This window comes from Gavia stellata, chromosome 28 (genome assembly GCF_030936135.1).
Source record: "Gavia stellata isolate bGavSte3 chromosome 28, bGavSte3.hap2, whole genome shotgun sequence".
Lineage (NCBI taxonomy): Eukaryota > Metazoa > Chordata > Aves > Gaviiformes > Gaviidae > Gavia > Gavia stellata.
The window spans coordinates 1507473-1527645 of record NC_082621.1 but is presented as its reverse complement, the minus strand read 5'-3'; the positions used below and the strand labels follow the sequence as shown (position 1 = coordinate 1527645).

The following is a 20173-nucleotide window of genomic DNA, read 5'->3' as shown; positions in this document are numbered from 1 at the left end:
GGGGAATTATAAAATGTGAATTGGCACAGTAGCAACATGAGATGTCTTTTCTTTTTTGTAATAGAGGCAACACAGTCAGACATAAGGCAACTTTTCTCCACGTCTGTCTTCTACACCTCTGCAGACATCCGTTCTAGGGAAGGGAGTTCAAGACTTTTTGGCCCAAGCTGGCTTTGTTTCTTCCACTGACTCCAGTGATAAGCTCCCTTTTTTACAACAGCAGCCATGCTTTTATGAGATCATTGTTTGCCAACAAAGGAAGGAGCAATCACCTAGAAGCCGTATCAGCTTTCAGCTAGACAGCAGCGGCAACACCAGTAATGAAGATGTAGTGGCAATAAACGTATGCTCCCTCGTCCAGCGCGTAGGCCGCTGGACGTGTCCCCCTCGGGCGTCCCCCAGCTGAAGGGCCCTTTTTGTGCCGCTACAGGCCAAAGCAGAGTCTTCTGCACTAAAAATCCCAAGTACCACATTCAGTACTTCTGTTCTACAGCACGTTGGAAATCCACAGATTTCACTTCCTTGACTTACTAAAAATTATTACTTGGACATATTGGCTTTGATTTTATTTTATCTTTGTGCCTTCCAGTATTTTCTTAGTACTGTTGTTCAGCATCCGGTTTTGTACAAAAAACAAGCATCTATTTTGTTGAGATACTGTATAAAGCATACTTGAGTGGTAATTCCTAAATGAACCAGCGCAGTATGCACCTGGTGGAAATTTCACTTCTAAAAATAGGAGAGAAACTTTCATAATTCCCCTTTGCGGAGTGCATGCTCTATGGTAATGAGTTTCCTTGTTTTTATTGTGACTTGAGACAAAAATAGAAACAAATCAAATTGAAATGCAGCACTGAGAATTGGAAAGAAAGAAAAAAAACCCCAAACCAGGCATCATTTTCCAAGCACTCGGATGTGTATTTTCTACTTCATTAATATCAGTGTCTTTCTACCATTAAACCACAGTATAATTTATCTAGTTGTACAATTAATTACAAGCAAAAAAAAAAAAAATCAAACACATGTCATCGGCAAGCTCATGTGAGCCAGGAAACTTGAATTATGTAACTGGTTCTTAAAGGATCTTATTCAAATACAAGGGTTTTTCGTATAAAGATGTATAGTCCTGGGTAAATCTATAATTTCATACCTGGTATTTCCCATCTATTACCAATTTCTGCCTAATAATAACCTAGTGGGTTTTTTAGGATGTTAATTCAAAAGGTTTCCAAAATATGTTGAAGTTATACTACAGAAATAGTGATGAAGTAAAAATGTTATCCAAAACTGAGTGCTACCAAAGCTGGAATTAAACAGGACAACTGCACAGCAACACCAGGCAGCACTAGGCCATGGTTTAGGAAAGGAAATGAAAAATAATGCATTTAACTGACACTACAAACAGAATTTGGGGAAGCAGAATGTTATTACCTGAGACAATATGACTGGGGGCTAGAAAACTATGGTTAGTACTATGCTAAAACGATCACGGGGGTTTTTTTTGGTTTTGTTTTTTTTTTTTTTTAATTTAAAAAAGTGTCAATAGCTTGCCGGTTCTCCTCACCTGCCTATCCCCCCTGTGTTGCACAGAGACTCAGAAGGAATGCCATCCCACATCCCCGGGCCTACAGTGCCCAGATTTTCCAGAGCCTATCCCAGATGAATTTTGTTTCATTTATGACACCTGTTAACATTATCCTTTCAAACCTTGATTATCTTTAAAGTCTCCCTCTTTAAAAAAAAAAAAACACGGAAAAAGATGAAACTGTACAAGTTCTTCCCTTCTGTTACAGTTAAGATAACACTCATAGAAAACATTTCTAAAATTACAATTCCTAAAGTCCAGAAAGCCAGATACAATCACAACCGTTAAATCAGACTTCAATTAGACAGTTAATCAGAGAACATCTGGACCTAACAGTCAGACTGAAAAAGGCCACATGTTAAATTCAGATAATCGCCTTCATTAGTTATATCAAGGGACCTATTACTAATACGACCACTGAGGCATGATCGTCTCTGGTCAACTGCTTTTTCAAATGAACTTCAAATCCGAGAAGTTGAAAGTGTAGTTTCCTTTAGCCTTTTTTAATTCATCTCCCAAAAGTCCTTCTTACAATGCAATATACTCTTGTGTTTTATACTAGAAAAATATAATATAAAGAGAAAATATAATGTAATATGAAGAACAGGAAATACGTGATAAGTATCAATGGAATTCTAACACCTATAAACTGAAGACAGGAGCTTGGTTAAGATGTTACTCAAAACGCTTGAACACCATGATCTTCACAAAACTAAGTGTATTGATTTGATCCGACTATAAAACATTTTCCAGTAGTAAATAATCTAGATTCCAAGACTCGAATTTTAGATTACAAGTACATTCTCTTCCAAATTGAGGTTTTTATAATTAAATACTTATGTTCTACTTTTAGCCTGGTCTTCTATAGAAGCGTATACATCTACTCTGTGTTCCCCTAGTTAATGTTCAGACCTCTGCACCGAATCCAGTCCTACCTGGCAGAGAGGAAGGCTTCTCAGAACTGCTCTATCCTGACACTTGGCCTGTTCAACAGTCGGCCCAGGAGCACCTGCATCTCCCAAAACCACTCCTGGAGGTGGTGCTCCTGCATCAGGAGAAACAGTCGGTGTGTCTGGCCCCCTTGGCAGGTGAGGCGCAGCAGCAGACTGTTCAACAAGAATACATGGAATTGAGCTCTCAATTAAACAAAGTTTGTAACAGCTCCCGCAGAGCAGCAGAAGGAACAAAAACAGGAACAAGAACTGGAGCACCTGAATGCAGTGTGATGGGAAACGGTGTCGAGAATACGGCAAAGCTAGCCTCAGGTACCAGAAGTAAAATACGGTGTCAGGCACATGATGCAAACTTTGCATAATTCAATTAAAAGTCAGCCAGCAACAAGACACAACCCGACTGGAAACCGAGCTTCATCAATTCCAATGCTCATGGAACTATTTGCTACGTTTTAGCAAAGTTTTGACTGGTGTGGATTTATTTCTGCTTTCCGATACCTTTGCAGCAGCACAAACAGCAGTAAGCCTGCCCCTTAAACTCACACATTTTGTGCCAAATGAACAGCCTAGTTTGGGGGCAAAACGTGAGTCATCCTAATTAACTGATTTCCTTTCCACCAACCCCTATTTCTAAAAATGGATTATTTTCTACAATGACATGTGATTTGAGTTCCTAGGGCCATTTTCTTCATCTTCACTTACTTCCTGCTGGGGGGGTGTGGGGAGGGAGCACACCACAACCCATCTACTCTGGACTAGACTTTATTTTGATGCCAAAGGAATAAGTATTTTGCTCGCTTTTAATTTCAAGGAATTGTTCTCTATGAATCCGAGATACACATTGCAGAACAAGCGAATTAAAATGCAGTTTAAAAAGTTAGGGAAAGGACTCCATCATCTACTGAATAACACTGTGCATCCATTCTCCTTCCAGACCTCGTCTGATAGCTTACACCGATAGGATATGTCAAAAGCAAATTCTATTTTCTGCTAACTATAATGGGTTGATTAGAATAAGAAATGGCTGCAGTTTTCTGATTGTTTTAAGGCAATCAGAATATCCGAGTTTCTGCATCAGCCCTGGGTGCTCTGGGCTACCCATTGTGCAGGGTAGTCCAAGCTGATGTCAATCATTTACAGGCTGTGGTGACACAACTGACTGTGTTGATGTCACTGAACGTGCTTGGCAGCATTCCTGCCGCTGATAGTACAGTACTGCAGAGCTAAAACAAAGCCAGGAGGATCTTTTGTTGAGAACACTCAGGTGCAACTTTCAGTTTGTGCATAGCCACCAAAGCAGAGAGCCCTGACACGGTTAAGCAGCACAGACTCCTTGCCTGCTTTTAACACTTACAGAAATCCCCTGTTAAGTGAACTTCTGCCGCACAGTACTGCTGATGTTGTGAGATAACCCCTGAGTCCCATGAGCGGCAGGGCTCGATCTGGGCTTGGGAGATGTAATATTCTGATAAAAAACGGCACTTCCTTTTCGAGCAGATAAGTGCGTGTGCTAGCAGCACCACTGGAACCTCAGTACGCGCCTAAGCGAGGGTTTGTCATCCTCTCCTGTCTCACTCCAGCCTTTTAACCGCCCCCTTTCACACACCTAAATGCAGCAGCAATTAGCATCCATAAACCACAAATGCGGCTTCTATTTCTTTTTATTTCACAACCATGAAAGCTAGCTAACATTCATAACACCCAAAAAGTTGTCTGCCTCAACAGATGAGGGAATTAAGACATAATTAAACACTTGTGCTTGACTGTGACTCCCATAGGAAAGAACGTGGCTTTTTTAATTTAATTTTTAAATTAAGGACGCCTCAACTTTGGCCACCAAAGGTAACAGTGTTGGGGGTGCATAAAGAAACAAGGGAAATCAAGTGCTTCCTCCCCTCTCTGTCTCGCTGCTCGTCTCTTTTCAGACTAAATACAGGAAGCACCATGGGAACAGTGTATTTTTATGGTTGCAGGCAAGCATACACCATGTGCACCACAGCATGCAGCTTCCATTCCCTTGAGGCAAAAAAAGGGTTTTTCCTTCTTTTTTTTCTCTTGTTCTCCATCAAGCTTGTAATTAACATATTCCTATAGCCTTCTGCCTGATTGTTTGCCCTACACTTAGCAATCATCATAGTTGAAGCCCTTTTAAAAGGGGTGTATAATAGGGCAGGTTGAATTGTTTTCATTGAGTGGCGTCTCACCTTCGTCAGTTATGACACAGAATGAACAACATATCAGCCAGTGCTCGGACAAGTACAAATATGGAATTGTTTGCTGGAAAAGTGGATTTTCTTATACCAAAAGAGCACCAGTTGTGATGATGTTTCAGCCCTATACGCTAGTTTATTTAGTGCCTTCATGAAGTTCCTGTAGCCTTTTGAAAGGATCACAGTACCACTTTCTGCAGATCGAACATAAAAGGCTCCACCAAGCTAGAGTTAGACAACATCTAGATCTGAGCAGGCTCCAGCTTCTGCTCAAAGTCTCAGAGTAAGTCCCCAGGATGCATTTAGAGCATCACCCATTAATAATGCAAGAATCACAAAAAACATATAGCCCAAGAAACTGGAAGGTTACTACTTGCTATGAATGCTGGACGAAACATGGAAAAAACAGACATAATTGTACTGAAGAAAAACATGTTACAGACATATTAAGGCAGTGGAAAGCAGGCTATCAAACGCTTGATCTCACTCTACGAGTCAGTGGCCTCATGTTCTTATGACGGCCTTCAGCAGATGGAACAAACCCTGTGGGCATGGATCATGCAGGGGTTTAGGATTAAAAAGAAAAGGAGAGTCTTCTGTGATGCAGGCTATCATCAACGATGAATTGCGAAGATACTGAAGTGGAATGGCTCACTCACAAAGGGGTGGATCACAAATACCACGATTAACATTTATGAGAACGACACAAACGTTTTTCATTATTTCTCTCTAAGTTTGATATGCAGTGAGGGTATTAGTGATCACACCTGGAAAGGTGCCAAATAGAGCTTTTTTTTAAAAAACAAAAAACAGATAGACTTTTCAGGTGTAGGCAGGACATAATCCATTTCCCAAGAGCCATCACCGATACTGACGATATTTCTATTCTGTGATTCTGGAGAATACTACATATTCATTTTTACCAGGGTTAGTGATCCCCGAACGATAATACTCCCACCAGGGCAGCACTGTCAGAATGTGGTTTCACTTATCTAGAAGTAAGACAGATAGTTATTGACCCGCGAGGACTGCTCAGTGACTAACGTAGCTGCTACCGTTGACCTGCAATTTATACAGTAGGCATGACATGAAAGCTAAGATTATTTCTGAATTTTAGTATCCAACAGCAACTGAACTGGCGTTGTTAGGAAGAAATTTAAGTGCACCTACTGATACTTGCACAGCCTAGACTTCTCGCACAGCGTGCTTAAATATTTAAGATTTATTTTGCTTCCGGTATCAGAATGACAGTAGAGAACTGTACGTGAAGCAATGAAGTAAACACAATATATGTATTTTGTGCCATTTTACACTGAGATACTGTAGCTATCTTTTTTGTACATTTAAAACAGCTTTCTCCCAGCAATCATCTCTTCATTCCTACAGTGAGAATCAAAGAATAGAGCACTGTCGTTCTGAGTAGGTTTGTACTCACTTTATAATGAATGAATGCTCTAATGGTAAGGCAGTCTGTCAGAGTGACCTGATGTTTTATTGATATTTACAGCATTATCTTTGAGACATAAGTTTTCAGTATTTGCATTCCAGAACAAATTGTAAAGAGACCTTAAGAGATCATCAGCAATATAAAAAGTGAATGGTACGTAAGAGCAGTATCAATATAAACATTCTCTCACAAGTGTTTAAGTTGTACCTGACTTAAATGTATGGAAAAGAGCCTGAGAAATGGTACTGAAGCTGAAGGGCACAGTCAAGGAACGGAAAAAGGACTTGCTAGATGCCATGATGCTGTGCATGCAAGCGGTATAGACAGGGCTCCTGGAATGGGGAGGTGGGGAGAAGCTAGAGCAATTCCTCTTGGATTTGTGAAAGCAACCCTGCCCTGGCTTCCTGTATCCACAGCTTAGGGACAAGGAGGAGCAAAGGGCTGGGACGCTGGGACAGCAGAGGTGAAAGAAGTGAGCTTAGTGCGAGTGGAAATGGCATAAGGGCTGGACAAATAGCTGGAATATGGCTGTGAATATTTTATGTGCTGCGGGATCTGAAAGAGAGATCAGATGCCTTGGATGTATAAAAGGCTCAAGCCTTCCATGTTCTGTGGATAAAAACATTAAACTTCTCTTTTTAGGGCAAGCAGAGCAGAACTCACCTGCCCAAGCTAGATTATACACCGCAGACATCTATACTAAGCTACTCTCCACTGACTATAAATGCAGTCCTGCTCAGAAGCACCTACTTTGGGGACACGAGGCATTTCAACTGAAGGTAGACACCCAAATTTGGTCAGAAAACCTGCATGCTCTCTCTCCATCGACTGTCAAGAAAGGCCAGGCACCAGTACAGTTCTAGAGACCGGTGCTGTAGATACCTAAGAGAGATTAATTTCATCCTCCTCGTGGATTCTTTTGCTAGTGCAGCACTCCCTTGAGTATTTTATGTTGGTTTGTACTTTGTTAATAAATAGATACAAGTTTAATCTTTAATAATGCAAAAGTTTAACCTCTGAACATTTAATTTTAGTCCAAAATAAAGCCATAGCATTTGTGTTACAGGGAACAATCGAGGCTACTTGGGCAACCAAAACAGAGACAATTCTTTAGTGATTTACTTGATTCATGTGATACGCAAACGCTACCTCAAAACTCTTAACCAAAGCCACAGACATAATTTGTCTTGACACTGCTGTACTGCCATGGACATGCAGTACTTGAAAGGCAACAAGAAACTGGTAAAACAATCTATGTCTTTTCCCCAGTATATGTATACCACATCCTCTACCAGGCAGCATTTTTCACTGTTTGTGGTTGAGAACTGGCATAAATGAACACGTTCAGCTCACTGGCAGGAATGTTTATTAATGCTGTGATTTCAGTTTATGTGCTTCCAGGTGAAGGAAGAAATTCAAAGGCTCCTGCTCTACATCTCTGTCATATACACATATATAAACCCTGAACTCTGAGGGCCTGTAAGATTGCTGAGTCCAGGAGCTGCTTCTTTTATCTTGTCATCTATTAAGTGAAGAGGGCCTACTAGTTTTTAAAGATACACAGAAATACACATTTATATAGGACCTCTTAAATAAAAAATAGTACATGTTGTTTCAATATTTTATTCACACCTGTGTCTTCCTTCAGAGTTGTATAGAAAGGGTTCACTGTTCAAATTAAACAATAAACATGGTAAACTGACCAACCTTCTGTTCACCCACAGTTTACAGCACAGGATTACTGCTACAGTTTTAAATTCTACAGGGCTGAGTTGTCCTATGAATTTGAGGTAACTTGTCCTTTCTTTCAAAAAAAAAAATTGCCAAGTTATTTTTCAGATACCAGAGTAGCTTAGCAACATTAATAAAAAGTGCAGTCCTAACACATGCATTTGTCATATCCAAACTACTTTTAAGAATTTCTATGCTGCAACACACGTTAGAAGAGCTCACCATATGCACGTGCTTTTTTATCTTGCTATCCCCATTTCATAGATCCTGTAAAAGTGACCTTTATAAAACACATGTGAGGTTCCCTGATGGAAAACAGTTGCTCCTCCTTTAGAGCACATTGAAACGCTCTAAACTAATTGTACTGTTATTCCTTTTACAGACATGCAGAAAAACCACAGCCATGATCCAGAATAAACTTTGTAATCACTCTCATAGCATAATCAGATGAATAAAAAGACAAAATATAACTATTATTTTTCAGAATTCAATCACCACTTTACCTCCTGCTTCTTCATTAGATTGATTGTGTTCCTTCATGTCTTCTGTGTTGTCCATACTTTCTATTTCCTGGGATTTGTTCAGACTACAGTCTGTCAAAACCTCCTGTCCTTCTGAAAAAAACAAACCCAATAATTAACTATTTATGCTCCAATACCTCACAGTATCTGCAAACTCCCAATACTGCTCACAAAATGCCCACAACGTTCTTGCTATAGATGCATTAGCTGCAGCTTGGTTGAACAGATTTGCTTCCCGAAGTCATACGCAAACTCCCACACAGAGTGCACAGCTTTAACTAAGTCTTAAGCTTTTGCTCAGATTTAACTATTCTGGAGGTTGTTCTAAATGACAACAAAACAGGAATAAAATCCAGTATATGTAACTCTATATATCATATGTATTCTGACAACTGCTGCCAGCAGGTAAGCAAGCAGGCTCTTCAGAGCATGGAAAAGGAATCATAGCTCTACTTTGTTCATTTGGGCAAAATATTAATCATTCTGGCCCTGGGCCAGGAAACTGCTCAAGCATGTTTAATGGGAAGCCTCTTTGAACCCAGCTGCACTTCTCTGCTTATTTCACATACGTCTTTTTAAACATCAACATTATCAGAAAGTTTTCTGCGGATCACTGTGGCAGCAGTATGTCCCAAAAATCCAAGCCTCTCTTCTCTGAAATAAAGCCAAATTTTTAACTATAGTGAAATTTATTTGGGTGAAGTTTTTCAACTAAAGGCTCTTTCATAAAATCCATAATACACACTAACTCAGTATTATGTGTATTTCTGTAAATTTCAGATCAGTATTCTGTTTAAAAAACTGACAGTGTTTTCTTTCAACAATCCTGTGAATTTTTAAGGTTCACAGCAACATTGTGAAATTGCTGTTAAAATTGTTTAACTTACTAATAGTTGGATAGTAAAAAAACCAATCCTTCTCAAGCTAAATATTACATTGGATCTGAAGAGAGTTTTATTTTTTGATTAACAAGAAAGTAAAACACTTGTCCAACTCACATAAGAGGTTTGTTTTCATATTTTCAGAAATGCAGTCAACCAAAAGAATCACATTATTCTTGCTTCCCTAATCAAAACTTCCAGCTTTCTTCTGAAAACATTTCCTTTCCTACTACACAGTCTTTTTTTCTATTTAGTATCATTTTCCAATGTTATATTGAATTTCCACAGTTTTATTTCAACTCTAGAATTTACTTTTTGCCTTTAATGCCCATCTTTGTATTTGTGACTGTGCTATTCAGTGTCCTGAGAATCTAAACAAGCTGCAATTCATGTATTTTTCTCCATTTGAATTTAAAATTTTCAAGAGAGGGTGAAAGAACGTAACTTGAACAGCACAGTACCTGCAGCCATAGGCTGTTCCTGAGAATTACTTAGGTCCATGCCTGCCTGTGAATCTGCAAAAGACAGAAAAGCAGTCTGAGTTGCTTAATATTTAGAACCATTCATGACACAGTTGTTATAATCTTATAAATTCCCATTTTCTTGACTGAAAGCAAAATTGAAAAAGCAAAAGTCTCAAAGAAATAAATATCAAGTAATTGTTATGCTTCATTGCACAACTTCTTTATATCTTGAGTACTGTCATGTGCCCAGAAAAGGGATTAAGTATTATTTTCTAACTTCAAAAAATTACAGAACAGAATAACTTACACTTTCGATTTAACATCTCATTTTGCACCCTGTGAGCACAGCATAGTGGTAGTAACTCTATATGAAGTTAATTTCTATAAAGCACAAATTACAAGGTATTTTTATATTCCTTTTCCAAAAAAAAAAAGGAAAACCCTATAATCTTCACAAGATTTAGTTGGTTTTCTTGGGAATGCAAATCTAATTCCCATTTAGAAATTCTGATCAGGATCACATGTCAGGAATTTAAAAAAAAATTTAGAGGACTACATATGTGGCCTGGTTTCCAAGAGTGCTGAGTACTCAGCAGACCGCTCTGAACACAAGATAAGCTGCAGGTATTTACGTCTCCCACTCCAGTGCCCAAGTTTAGGCTGGCGAGTTTAACCAGAGACACAGATCTGACCTGTCCAGATAAGTATTCACTCAAATGCCTCGCTGTCTTGAGATTTCATTGGTATGGGGGTTGATTTTCTTAAGTATCACAGCTACCTGCTTCCTTCCTCCTTTCTTTCCTCTAGCTTTTTTTCCTCTTTTTTTTCTTTTACATACCAGAAAGTCTTTTATCATCTTTGAACATAAAAAATAATAGCTCCAGGACTCATAAAATTCATTCCTGGTAGTTACATAACAGAAATACACATGCAGTGGCCATGAGGTGTTAACCACTAGTGACATTTACCCCGTAATTATCTATCTTTACCACCACTGCATATGGAACATTTTTGTGGTCTCTGCAACGTCAAAATATAAAGCTCTGTTAACTCTACAGCAAAGAAGCCTAGGATCAGATGAGGCTATCCAAAAAACTGCATGAATAGAGGATGGGCTGATGCGTCCAACAAAATAAAGGCAAACTCAGGGAAGGGAAAAAAGCAACAATAGAACTACCCAGCAAATCTGTTTTAAATGTTTGGTTCTGTTGTCTCCTAAATGAAAGCCTTCGGCTCCCATTTCTCAATAATGGGTCTAAGAGTTACGTTATGCACGTAGTTCCCATTACTCGTAACTAGCTATTAGCAAAGAGCAGCAAAAAAAAAAACAACGCATGTAAGGATGGACTTCTTAATAGTTCAAGGCATCCAGCAGCGGCCTGAGCTCTTCAGGGTGTAAATCCTGACTGGAAAAAGTTGTTAAGCTATTAGCACTTATGAAATGTATCCTAAAATTAAATCAGAGCTCCTATCCTTTCATGCAAATTTAGCATGAATGCAAGCTTCTCATTAAGTGTCTTCTATTAGGGCTAAGAACGTTGCCTTGTGTCATAAACAGAGTCACGGGAACTAAATAACAAAAAGTTCAAATATTTACTAAATCTGTATTTTTAAAATAAACAAATAAAATTAAGGAAATCCACAGTTACAGCTCTTAATTTGTCTTTGTTTCATTTTGTCGTACCAGGAAAAGAGAGATACAAAGAAGCAAACGGACCAATTTACACTGCAAATAATGGTGGGGAAACATCAGTAAATACGCGGTACGTGAACAAAATACTCTCTAATATTGATTTTAATTTTACACTGCAATAATATAGATACTTAAATTACACAAACTGTTGTAATTGTGCAAATAATTAAGCTTTGGGCAAGACAATGAAATCCCCATTCTGTATTCTGTAATACTTGATTTCGATTTTAATTGCATTCAGAAATCCTGTGCAGTTGCCCCATTTGGGTGATAAAGCACCGAACTGGTCAAAGCCCCAGGATTAAGCAACAAGGGTGCCTGCCGGGGGCGGGGGGGGGAAGGTGTGGCTTGGAAATGGCAGCAATTCTGCCTTCCCCCAGGTTTGCCCAGAGGTCTTGAAAGGAAGAACTATAGACCCTACGCGGCTGCTTCAAATCAGGTAATTCTGTATCCCTGTATAAATATATTGCTTTAGAAACCACTGTATTCCGTGGGACATCTCCCGAGCGCACAGTCACTCCACCAAGGATGCATACATTGCTACAGCTTGTTGGGTAAATCGCATCAGCGCCAGCTTCTGTATATAGGGCTCAGCGCAACACCCCAAACAGTCAACTGTTCTGAGCACTTCTGAACTGCAGCTACAGGTAACTCGCTGGAGAGCAGTACTGCCTGAACCATGACAGCCTAGCGGGACCTGTTCAGCCAGTCCTCCGACACTCATCTAATTAATTCTGAAATCATCTCTGCGTATTTATTTATATTTTGTTGAGCATAACAGGTTCTTGTCGATGATGATGTCGATGATGTACTGCTGGGCAGTACAATGCTTCTGAAGAGATAAGAACAACGACATACCGTATAACATTTCTCTTTCCTGTTGAGAAATATCCCAGCCTTTCTATCACTTTCAAGCCTCCAACATCCACTCATCAGTACCTGGTTTCTTTGTGATATTAGTCTCAAGCAGCTTCTTACAGCCTTAGTGCTCTCTTAATATTTAACCTCAGGTCTCTTTCCGAGCAAAGTATTTTAAGCCAGATCCTTCACTGTGTCCCATAAGTGTGCTAGAAGAAGGTCTAGGAAGCTTCCATCCCCAATTCTGTACAAACAAGACCGTATTTCTACCTAACGTTCAGAAAAGCACAACACAGGAAATCACTTACAGAACACGTTAGTCTTCCCAAGCTTCAGAGATCCACTGACTAGGGTGCATGGAAAGGAGACGCTTGCGTTGTGTGTGTTGCAGCTGACGCACGATGCTCATTTACAAAGCAGAAGTAAAATTCATGTGCCTTTGAAACCAATCCTTAGCCATCCTGCGTTCTACGCCAATAGCCAAAGTGAGCAAAAATATTCAAATAGCTTGCTAAAAAAGCCTTACGGCGTTTTAATACAGAACTGTATTAATGTTTTATCCTGGTATTTGACCAGTTAATAGAAGCAACAAAACAGCCTACCTGTATTTTAACCCCCCCTAAAATTGATGGTTTTCAAATAAATGATAACACTAATACCCTTCTATCATCAATACAGCTGTAGGCAACAGAACAGGAGGTACGTCTTGAATTGTTATAATCTTACCTGTTTCCCTCCAAAGTGAAAACCAGAACATTGCCTTTTTACTGCCAGCTGCAGTTTTCAACCCAACGGCATTGCGAAGGGGACATCTTTTTAAATCCCATACGCTCTTAGTCCTTCTATCACAGCATATGGAGAAAACGCAGCTTGTCTCCTTGTCTTTGCATGTCTTGAGAGGCACAAGCAAGCCAAAATAAAAACCACACCAACCTTGGCCCCTGCCCTACAGGTAGACACCCCCAGCCTTATCCCTAAATGCTCGCAGCGGAGCCAGTGCCTTTGCTCTGTACAGCAGTCACCCTCCTTCACTCCAGCACGTTTTTCACCTTCAACCCACCCTGTACCATTAAAGAGAGAAAGCCTACCTAATTTCCCCGCTGAATGGCCTTCTTCAACATTTACAGTCTCCACGGCTTTCTGAAGGCGGCACCTGGACCAAATAAACTCTTTGCACTTTTAGTAACAGGGTCTCTAACACCTCGCTGCTCTTAAGTGCCATGTAATGTTTGAAATTACACAGGCATTTTAAGTGCACATGTCATTTTGGGAAGAAATCCTGATCAGCAATGTGTAACTAAGGATAATATCTTTCTCATATTGTAGCATATGACTTTCTGAAAACAGCAGAATATCTTCCAGTAATTCAACATGTTCATCCCAGTACAGCAAATGGAAATGACAGCACAAGGTCAGTTCTTGTGATCTCTGCAAAAACAAACTAGTCATGAAGAGATGCAACCAAGTAAAGGTTGCAGATTTTGGCTTCCTGGACCCAGGTCTCAGATACCTACACTTGCCAGTGCCCATCTCCCTGTCAGTGACCGTACTGAGCACAGAAACCCGAGGACAGAAGTGTCACCCCTTGGTCCTCAGTGGCAAATTTCCCATCGGCTCCCGTGGAACTGAGATTTTTCCCAAGACCCATGACAACAGAGACACGGGGCAGTTACTGTATCCAGAGATAACACAGTATAACACTTTTACATCAACTTCATCCCAAAGATAACAAGTTCAGGCACTTTTAACTGATCCTCATAATCCCCACATACAGAACTAAAACGTGAAGGATTATTTGCATGTTAACTTTTAAGTGTACAAGAAATAGGAACAGAAAAAAGAGACTTCTTAAATAATCTCAGTTGTAGTGGCAAAAACATGCTCATTTTCTAATCAGAGGCTAAAATTACTGACATACCTAAAGAGCTTTCTTCTGCCACCAAAGACATACAGTGGAGCCGACTTGATCAAGAAAATGAGGCTGCATTTTTAAGTGCCAAAGTGCCACCAGACCCATTCTTTGAAAACATTAGTTACATCTCTCAAGCAGCAGTAGTCTCAACTGAATCAGATTCTATGACAGCAAATATTTAAATACAAACTCTTTAAAAACCTTTAGCAAAGGAAAATACATGTTTAAATGGACAACTGCATCTAACTTAAAATAACCAAAAACCTCAAGTCATTGAGACACAGTGGAATCCAAACTCAAGCCCTTAAAACAATGAGTTGAAATAGTCTAGTAAGACTATCCACCTCTGAACTAATAAAGCAAGTGATGCTTCGCAATGTTTCTTTGCCAGGCTTGTTAAAAACACTGGTAATTTTGCTTTTCTTCAAAAGCGAATTACACTGCAGCCCATGATTAACTTGCAACTTGGTTTTTGCTGGCTCTGAAAGTTACATGCATGTTTTACAAGCGAAAAGAAACCAACACGCCCTTGAATTCGTTCAAACCTAGAATACGAACAGTAGATACAGCCGGCTGTAAAACCCAACTTTATCAAACGTGCTGCGATGTTTCCGAAATTAAACAGAGAGGGGGGAAAAAAGCCCCGTTCGTTTCCTGTTTAATTGCAACACGCGATTAGATTTCTCCTCCAGAGGCTGTAATCTGCTTGCAGAAAGCGCTGAAGAAGCCGCTCGGCAGTAAACGGGAGGTGGAGCACGGCGCGGGCGCCCCAGGCGGGGTCGGCGGGGAAGAGGGGGGAGCGGCGGCGCCTTCCCCCCCCCCCGGTCCGGGGAAAGAGCGGGGTCATTTCTCACCTTCCATGCTCCGGCCGCGGCTCCCGGCTCCACCTGCCCGCCCGGGCTCGGGGACTGTCAGCGGAGCTCACCGGCCTCGCCTCCCGCCCGCCGCGGGCACCGCGACATCCGGCCCGGCGCGGCGGTGCTGGGCGGGCGGAGAGCGGCGCCGGGCGGCGGCGAGCGGAGCCGACCCGGTCCCAGCCCCGGCCCCGGCGACTTGCCTGCCTTGGAGCTCGCCGCTGGTGCTAAGCGATGGCTGCGCGGCGGGGACAGCGGCACGATCGGCCCCCCTCGGGAGGGAAAGCGGCGGGGCACGGGTGGCTGCGGGCGACGCGCGTGTTTTGGGGGGCTGAGGGAGGCCCCAGACATCTTCGTGGGACAAATAGCATCAGACTGCGAAGAGCATCTCCAGAGCGGGGGGCTGACACCAGCCCGAGCGCCCCGCTCTCCTCCAGCTGCCTGGCGAAGGCTGCCGGCCCGGCCGTCCTCCAGCAGATCGTCCAGAGGCGATGGCCAGCGTGCAGCGGGCTCGAAGACGGCATGGGCCAGCGGTGAACGCCGTGGAGGCAGAGCCAGGAGCAGCCCCGCTCTCGCACAACACACTGAGGGGCCAAGACCAAACACTGGGAACCCTCTGCTTTAGAGAAAACGCCCCTCTCCACTCCACAGGAGATAACCATCAGAGCTGGCTCCACAGGTAAAGGAGCCACGGCAGGTCCTTAGGCAGGGATACCATCAGGAGCGGGACCAAGGGGAGCAGCTCTAGGAGCAATCAGCAACCAACACTACCCAGAGGGCTTAGACACACTCCCGCGTTCAGGGCCAAGGCAGGCAGGCGATCACGCAGATCCCCAGCTACCCACCACCTCTCAAGCTAGGTCAACAACTCGCCTCTCCACTCGGAAGTGTATCTGACAAGAAGCGCGCTCTGTTTCCCCCCAGCTCCCTCAGTGCTGCCAGGTGGGAAGGCATTCTGCGAACGGATCCGGAACCCATTATGGATGGCCAGTCAAAAATACTTTAGCATTTTAGGGAGCTCTCCATCTTTAAAGCCTGCAGCAAGCGTTAGCACCCAAAACAGCATGGGGAAGCTTGCCATGACTTGGGTTAGGTCACTCAGGGGACAACAGCTATTCATACAGAGAGTTTAGCAGGGCGACACAGAGCTATTTTGCGTTGGCAGACTTCTGACTCATTTTATTTTAGAGCCAAGTAGTCTAAGCCTTTATTAGAACTGGTGTGGCAATTGTGCGCTGTGATGCCCACACACATGAAAGAGCAACTTCTTTTCTACATAGTTAATTTCCTTTGTGTGCAGTTTGTCCTGGCACTGTTTACACATCACGTAAACATGGTAAGGCAGCCTCAACTGTTAAAGAAATGCTGCTTTCTTTGCATTATTGGTTAACAGATCACACCCCTCGGACTGCATGTGGAAGTTAAATGACTGAGATAAGAGTAAAATAAAACTTATGTCGAGTTAGCTGTTTTTCTTAACAAAATAGCATTGCTATTTAGCAGAAAATCAAGTTACAAAATTGTTTAATAAATTAAAGCAAAGATCAGTTTCATTCGGGGGTGGTTACACGATTAATTTTTGTACATTTGAGACAGAAGTCTGAAAGGAGGCTCACTCCACACAGCGCTCGGACGGGGCTTTGAGCAACCCGACCTAGCGCAGATGTCCCTGCCCACGGCAGGGGGTGGCACCAATGACCTTGATGGGTCCCCTCCGACCCAAACCCTTCTACGATTCATGAGGAAGCACGAGCTGTGCCAGGCCAACACAGCCTTGACTTCACGTGCAAGCCAAGCACTACTCACGGCATTTTGCTTCACCCAGAGCTATTTACCAAGAAAAGGCCTAGAAAGGTAATGGTTGGCCTCGATCTCCAATCAGCACAGAACATCAGCGCAGAACAGGCTGTACCTGGCGCACTTTGGCATCAACACAGAGTTCGTGTTCGCAGCTTCGAGCTCTGATGAGCCAGAGAGACAGCAGAGAGAGAAAAAGGAAAACGTAAACCCAAGCTGCTGTTTATTACGGTTTTATACTTATTTCATCACATTGTGCTCTTGGGTTGGGTTGGGTTTTTTTGGCCCTGCAATTCAGCTGTATTTTAAAACTGAGGAATGAATGTTTTGGGGTAAGAAGATTGATGGAGGCTTAATGCATTTTTGTTCCTTCACATGTGTTTTCCACAAAGGGGTCCAGAAATCAGTAATAATACTCATGCAACTTGAGAATCTGGAAGTGAATTAAGTGGCAAATGAAATTGTGATCTGACCTGATCACTCAGACATAAAACCAAAGACAGCAAGTGCGAATTACCGTAGCTCAGGGGTGTGATAACAAGACAACATGGAAACGTGGTTCTCCTACTTACTTTGCGTTGTGTCAACGACTGCTTCTTAAATGGACGCTTTCTCATCACTTGGAAAAAGGTTCTGGAAAAACAATGTTAAAAAGAGATACCTGGGATAATCAAGCCCAATTCCGTGCTATTCCAGACAATCCTGTATTCCCCTTCCAGAACCATTTAATAATTAGGAAGGTTTCTCGCTCTTATGAACTTTAAGAAAGCCCTGGAATCTACTGTGTGATGATCAGAAACCTCCTTCTGTTTTCCATCCCAGGATTATTCACAGCCATTTTCTCTTACTGCCAGATTTGTTCTCTAATTCAAATCTTCACTTTCCCTCACATTTACCATCAGATACTCAGTCATGTCTTCTCTCTGCTTTTATTTCAAGGGCAGAAATTAGAAGAGCCTGGGTTTGCCAGCCTAGAAAAAATGCCACTCTATTCATCATGGCCCTCCTTCGCATCATCGCTGCGTTAGATCGCCCACCTTAAAGATTAGAGACAAAACTTCTCTTCTGCATCCCAGGTGACATCTCTCCCGAGCCTCGCACAGGTCATTCACATGACCCTGTACTCCTGGAAATACCTCTACATATTTCCTAGGATAAAATATTTGCCTTTTTAATATCTACTCACACCATGATCAAGTTTACAATAGATTTTTTTTCCCATCATTTCCTACTGACAGAGCTTCTGGCTGTTAGCAAAAATACCTAGTAATTCATAAATACATGACTTCACACTTGGTCCCATTAAATCCTCCCCCCGCCATTACCCTGTTCTTAAAGATAACCAGCTTTTCTTTCCCCTCAGCTTACAAATCTGTAACGACAACTTACCAGTCTGTAACTCAGAAATACTATAGACTTGAAAAGGAATGAGTCATTTGACTAAAGACACAGACCAGGAGCCTAAGCTTATAAAGACTCAAAACTGCAGACAAAGCTTTATAGTAAAGATACTCTTCTATAATAATTAACAAGCTGGAGAGTGAAGGGCTGTGTAGGACAGTTACATGACAAAAGGGTATAAACATCCTTAGGAACAGAGGATGTTCAGACTGAAATATGACTAGTTTATAGCAGACACGTTAAAAACTGAATCATTTTGCCTATACGGCATAAGCGTGAAATGTTAACTTTGAGTAAAACTGAAAACATTCAACACATGGGAACGCTGGATCTTTTGAGGTGGTCCTAATTATGACCTGTTCAGCAGCTCAAGGAAATTAAAAATGAAAACCCTGACATAGTTCTTATACCTTAACCAACCACTTGAGAGTCAGTATCTTGGTCTAAGGAAGAAGAAAGGGTGGCCGCTTCCCTGCAAAGAGGGAGAAGTGAAATAATGAGGCAGTGCACACATTTAGTAGAGCAATGAGTTTTGCAAGACATGAAATGAGAGGGACACTACCTTAAAATGCCACCAGCCTTGAGTAAAAGCATTTTCCATCAATAATTTGATACCTTCTTTTTCACACTTATTTTTTCAGTATGCTTTATTAAAGAAAACTCGTAACTTAAGTGCTTTTTTTACATGGAAGCAGTGAATTAAAACTTTTACAGCTGTCTACAAAAATAACTATCATTCCTGTGTTGGCTGGTTCCATATTTGTTATGCAAATACTATTACATCATTTTTGGACACTGGCATGGTCTGGGGCTGCACGATAAATACGATTTAGCCAACTACCAGAGGCTTGGCCACAGTTCCTGCTCTTGAGTGTCTCATGATGTGCGGTGTGGTCAAATGCAAGTACCCTCCTCTCCCCTTTCAGCTGTGTTTCCTGAGTATTTTTATAACACTCACTCTAGAAACAAAGTATTTCTACTTTTACAAGTCTATAAGTCATAAGCAAGTCTTCCAAAACATGTAACTGACTTAAAAACCACCGAGCACTTGAAGTAATAATGTGGCATTCGGCTTTATTTTCAAGCCAACAGGATATGCCCGGCTCTTATTTTCAGTCTTTCTCACAGCAAGGGGCAGGAATGTTTTTTGTTTTTAAGCTGAAAGTACTGTGTCCCATAATGACTTGCTCCAGAAACCTGCAGCTGAAGAACAGCCTGGCGTGCAAACCTTGCAGTTACCTCAAACCGTGGATCCGGAGCCGCCAGCCCGGCCGTCCCTGCGGTTACCGGGCCGGTTCAGCGCACCCAGCAGACAGACCACAGCCCATGCCCGAGCCTATTCCCTCCTCCCCCCCCCCTAGTTTCCTATCCTTGCCCACACAGCTGGAAACACCACCTTAGAGTCAAAAATAAATTTCACTACGCACTGTGGAAGAGGTAGTTTCTCAAGCATGGGGCTGAGGTGTGACAGGAGCCCAGGGGGGCGGCTAGCACCTGGGGAGCAGGGCCATCCTTCGCTAGCCAAGCGGCCCACAGGCCTCGCAGGCCCGTGAAGCAAAAAACAACAAAAAAATAATAACAAAAGAATCTTTAAAGAGCACAGGGTGTGGGTGAGGAAGAAAAGAGGCGTCCGGGCGAGGAGCTGGGGACCCCCCTTCCTGCCTGAAGCGCTGCGGTGAGGCGAGGAGAGGCCGCCCGCCCCCGCCTCGCCGGCCCCCGGCGGCGCTGAGGGGAGGAAAGGGCGGGAAGCGCCGGGCGCGCGCGAAGGGCGGGCAGTGCCGTTAGCGCCCCCCCGCCCCGCGGAGGGCGGTTGGCGCCGCGCGGCGGCCGTTGGCGCGGGGGAGGCGGGGAGGGCGGCGCGGCGGC

General features: G+C 42.4%; 1 protein-coding gene across 1 annotated transcript in view; it reads right to left on the bottom strand.

The window, feature by feature from the left end:
* Window positions 1-15116, bottom strand: part of IKZF3 (IKAROS family zinc finger 3) — a 35015-nt gene extending 19899 nt beyond the window's left edge. Inside the window, 6 exon segments of the mRNA XM_059830160.1 lie at window positions 8430-8540; window positions 9790-9843; window positions 12652-12683; window positions 12685-12832; window positions 12835-12864; window positions 15110-15116. Coding sequence (XP_059686143.1) covers window positions 8430-8540; window positions 9790-9843; window positions 12652-12683; window positions 12685-12832; window positions 12835-12864; window positions 15110-15116 — 382 coding nt within the window.
* Between the last annotated feature and the right edge of the window lie 5057 nt (window positions 15117-20173).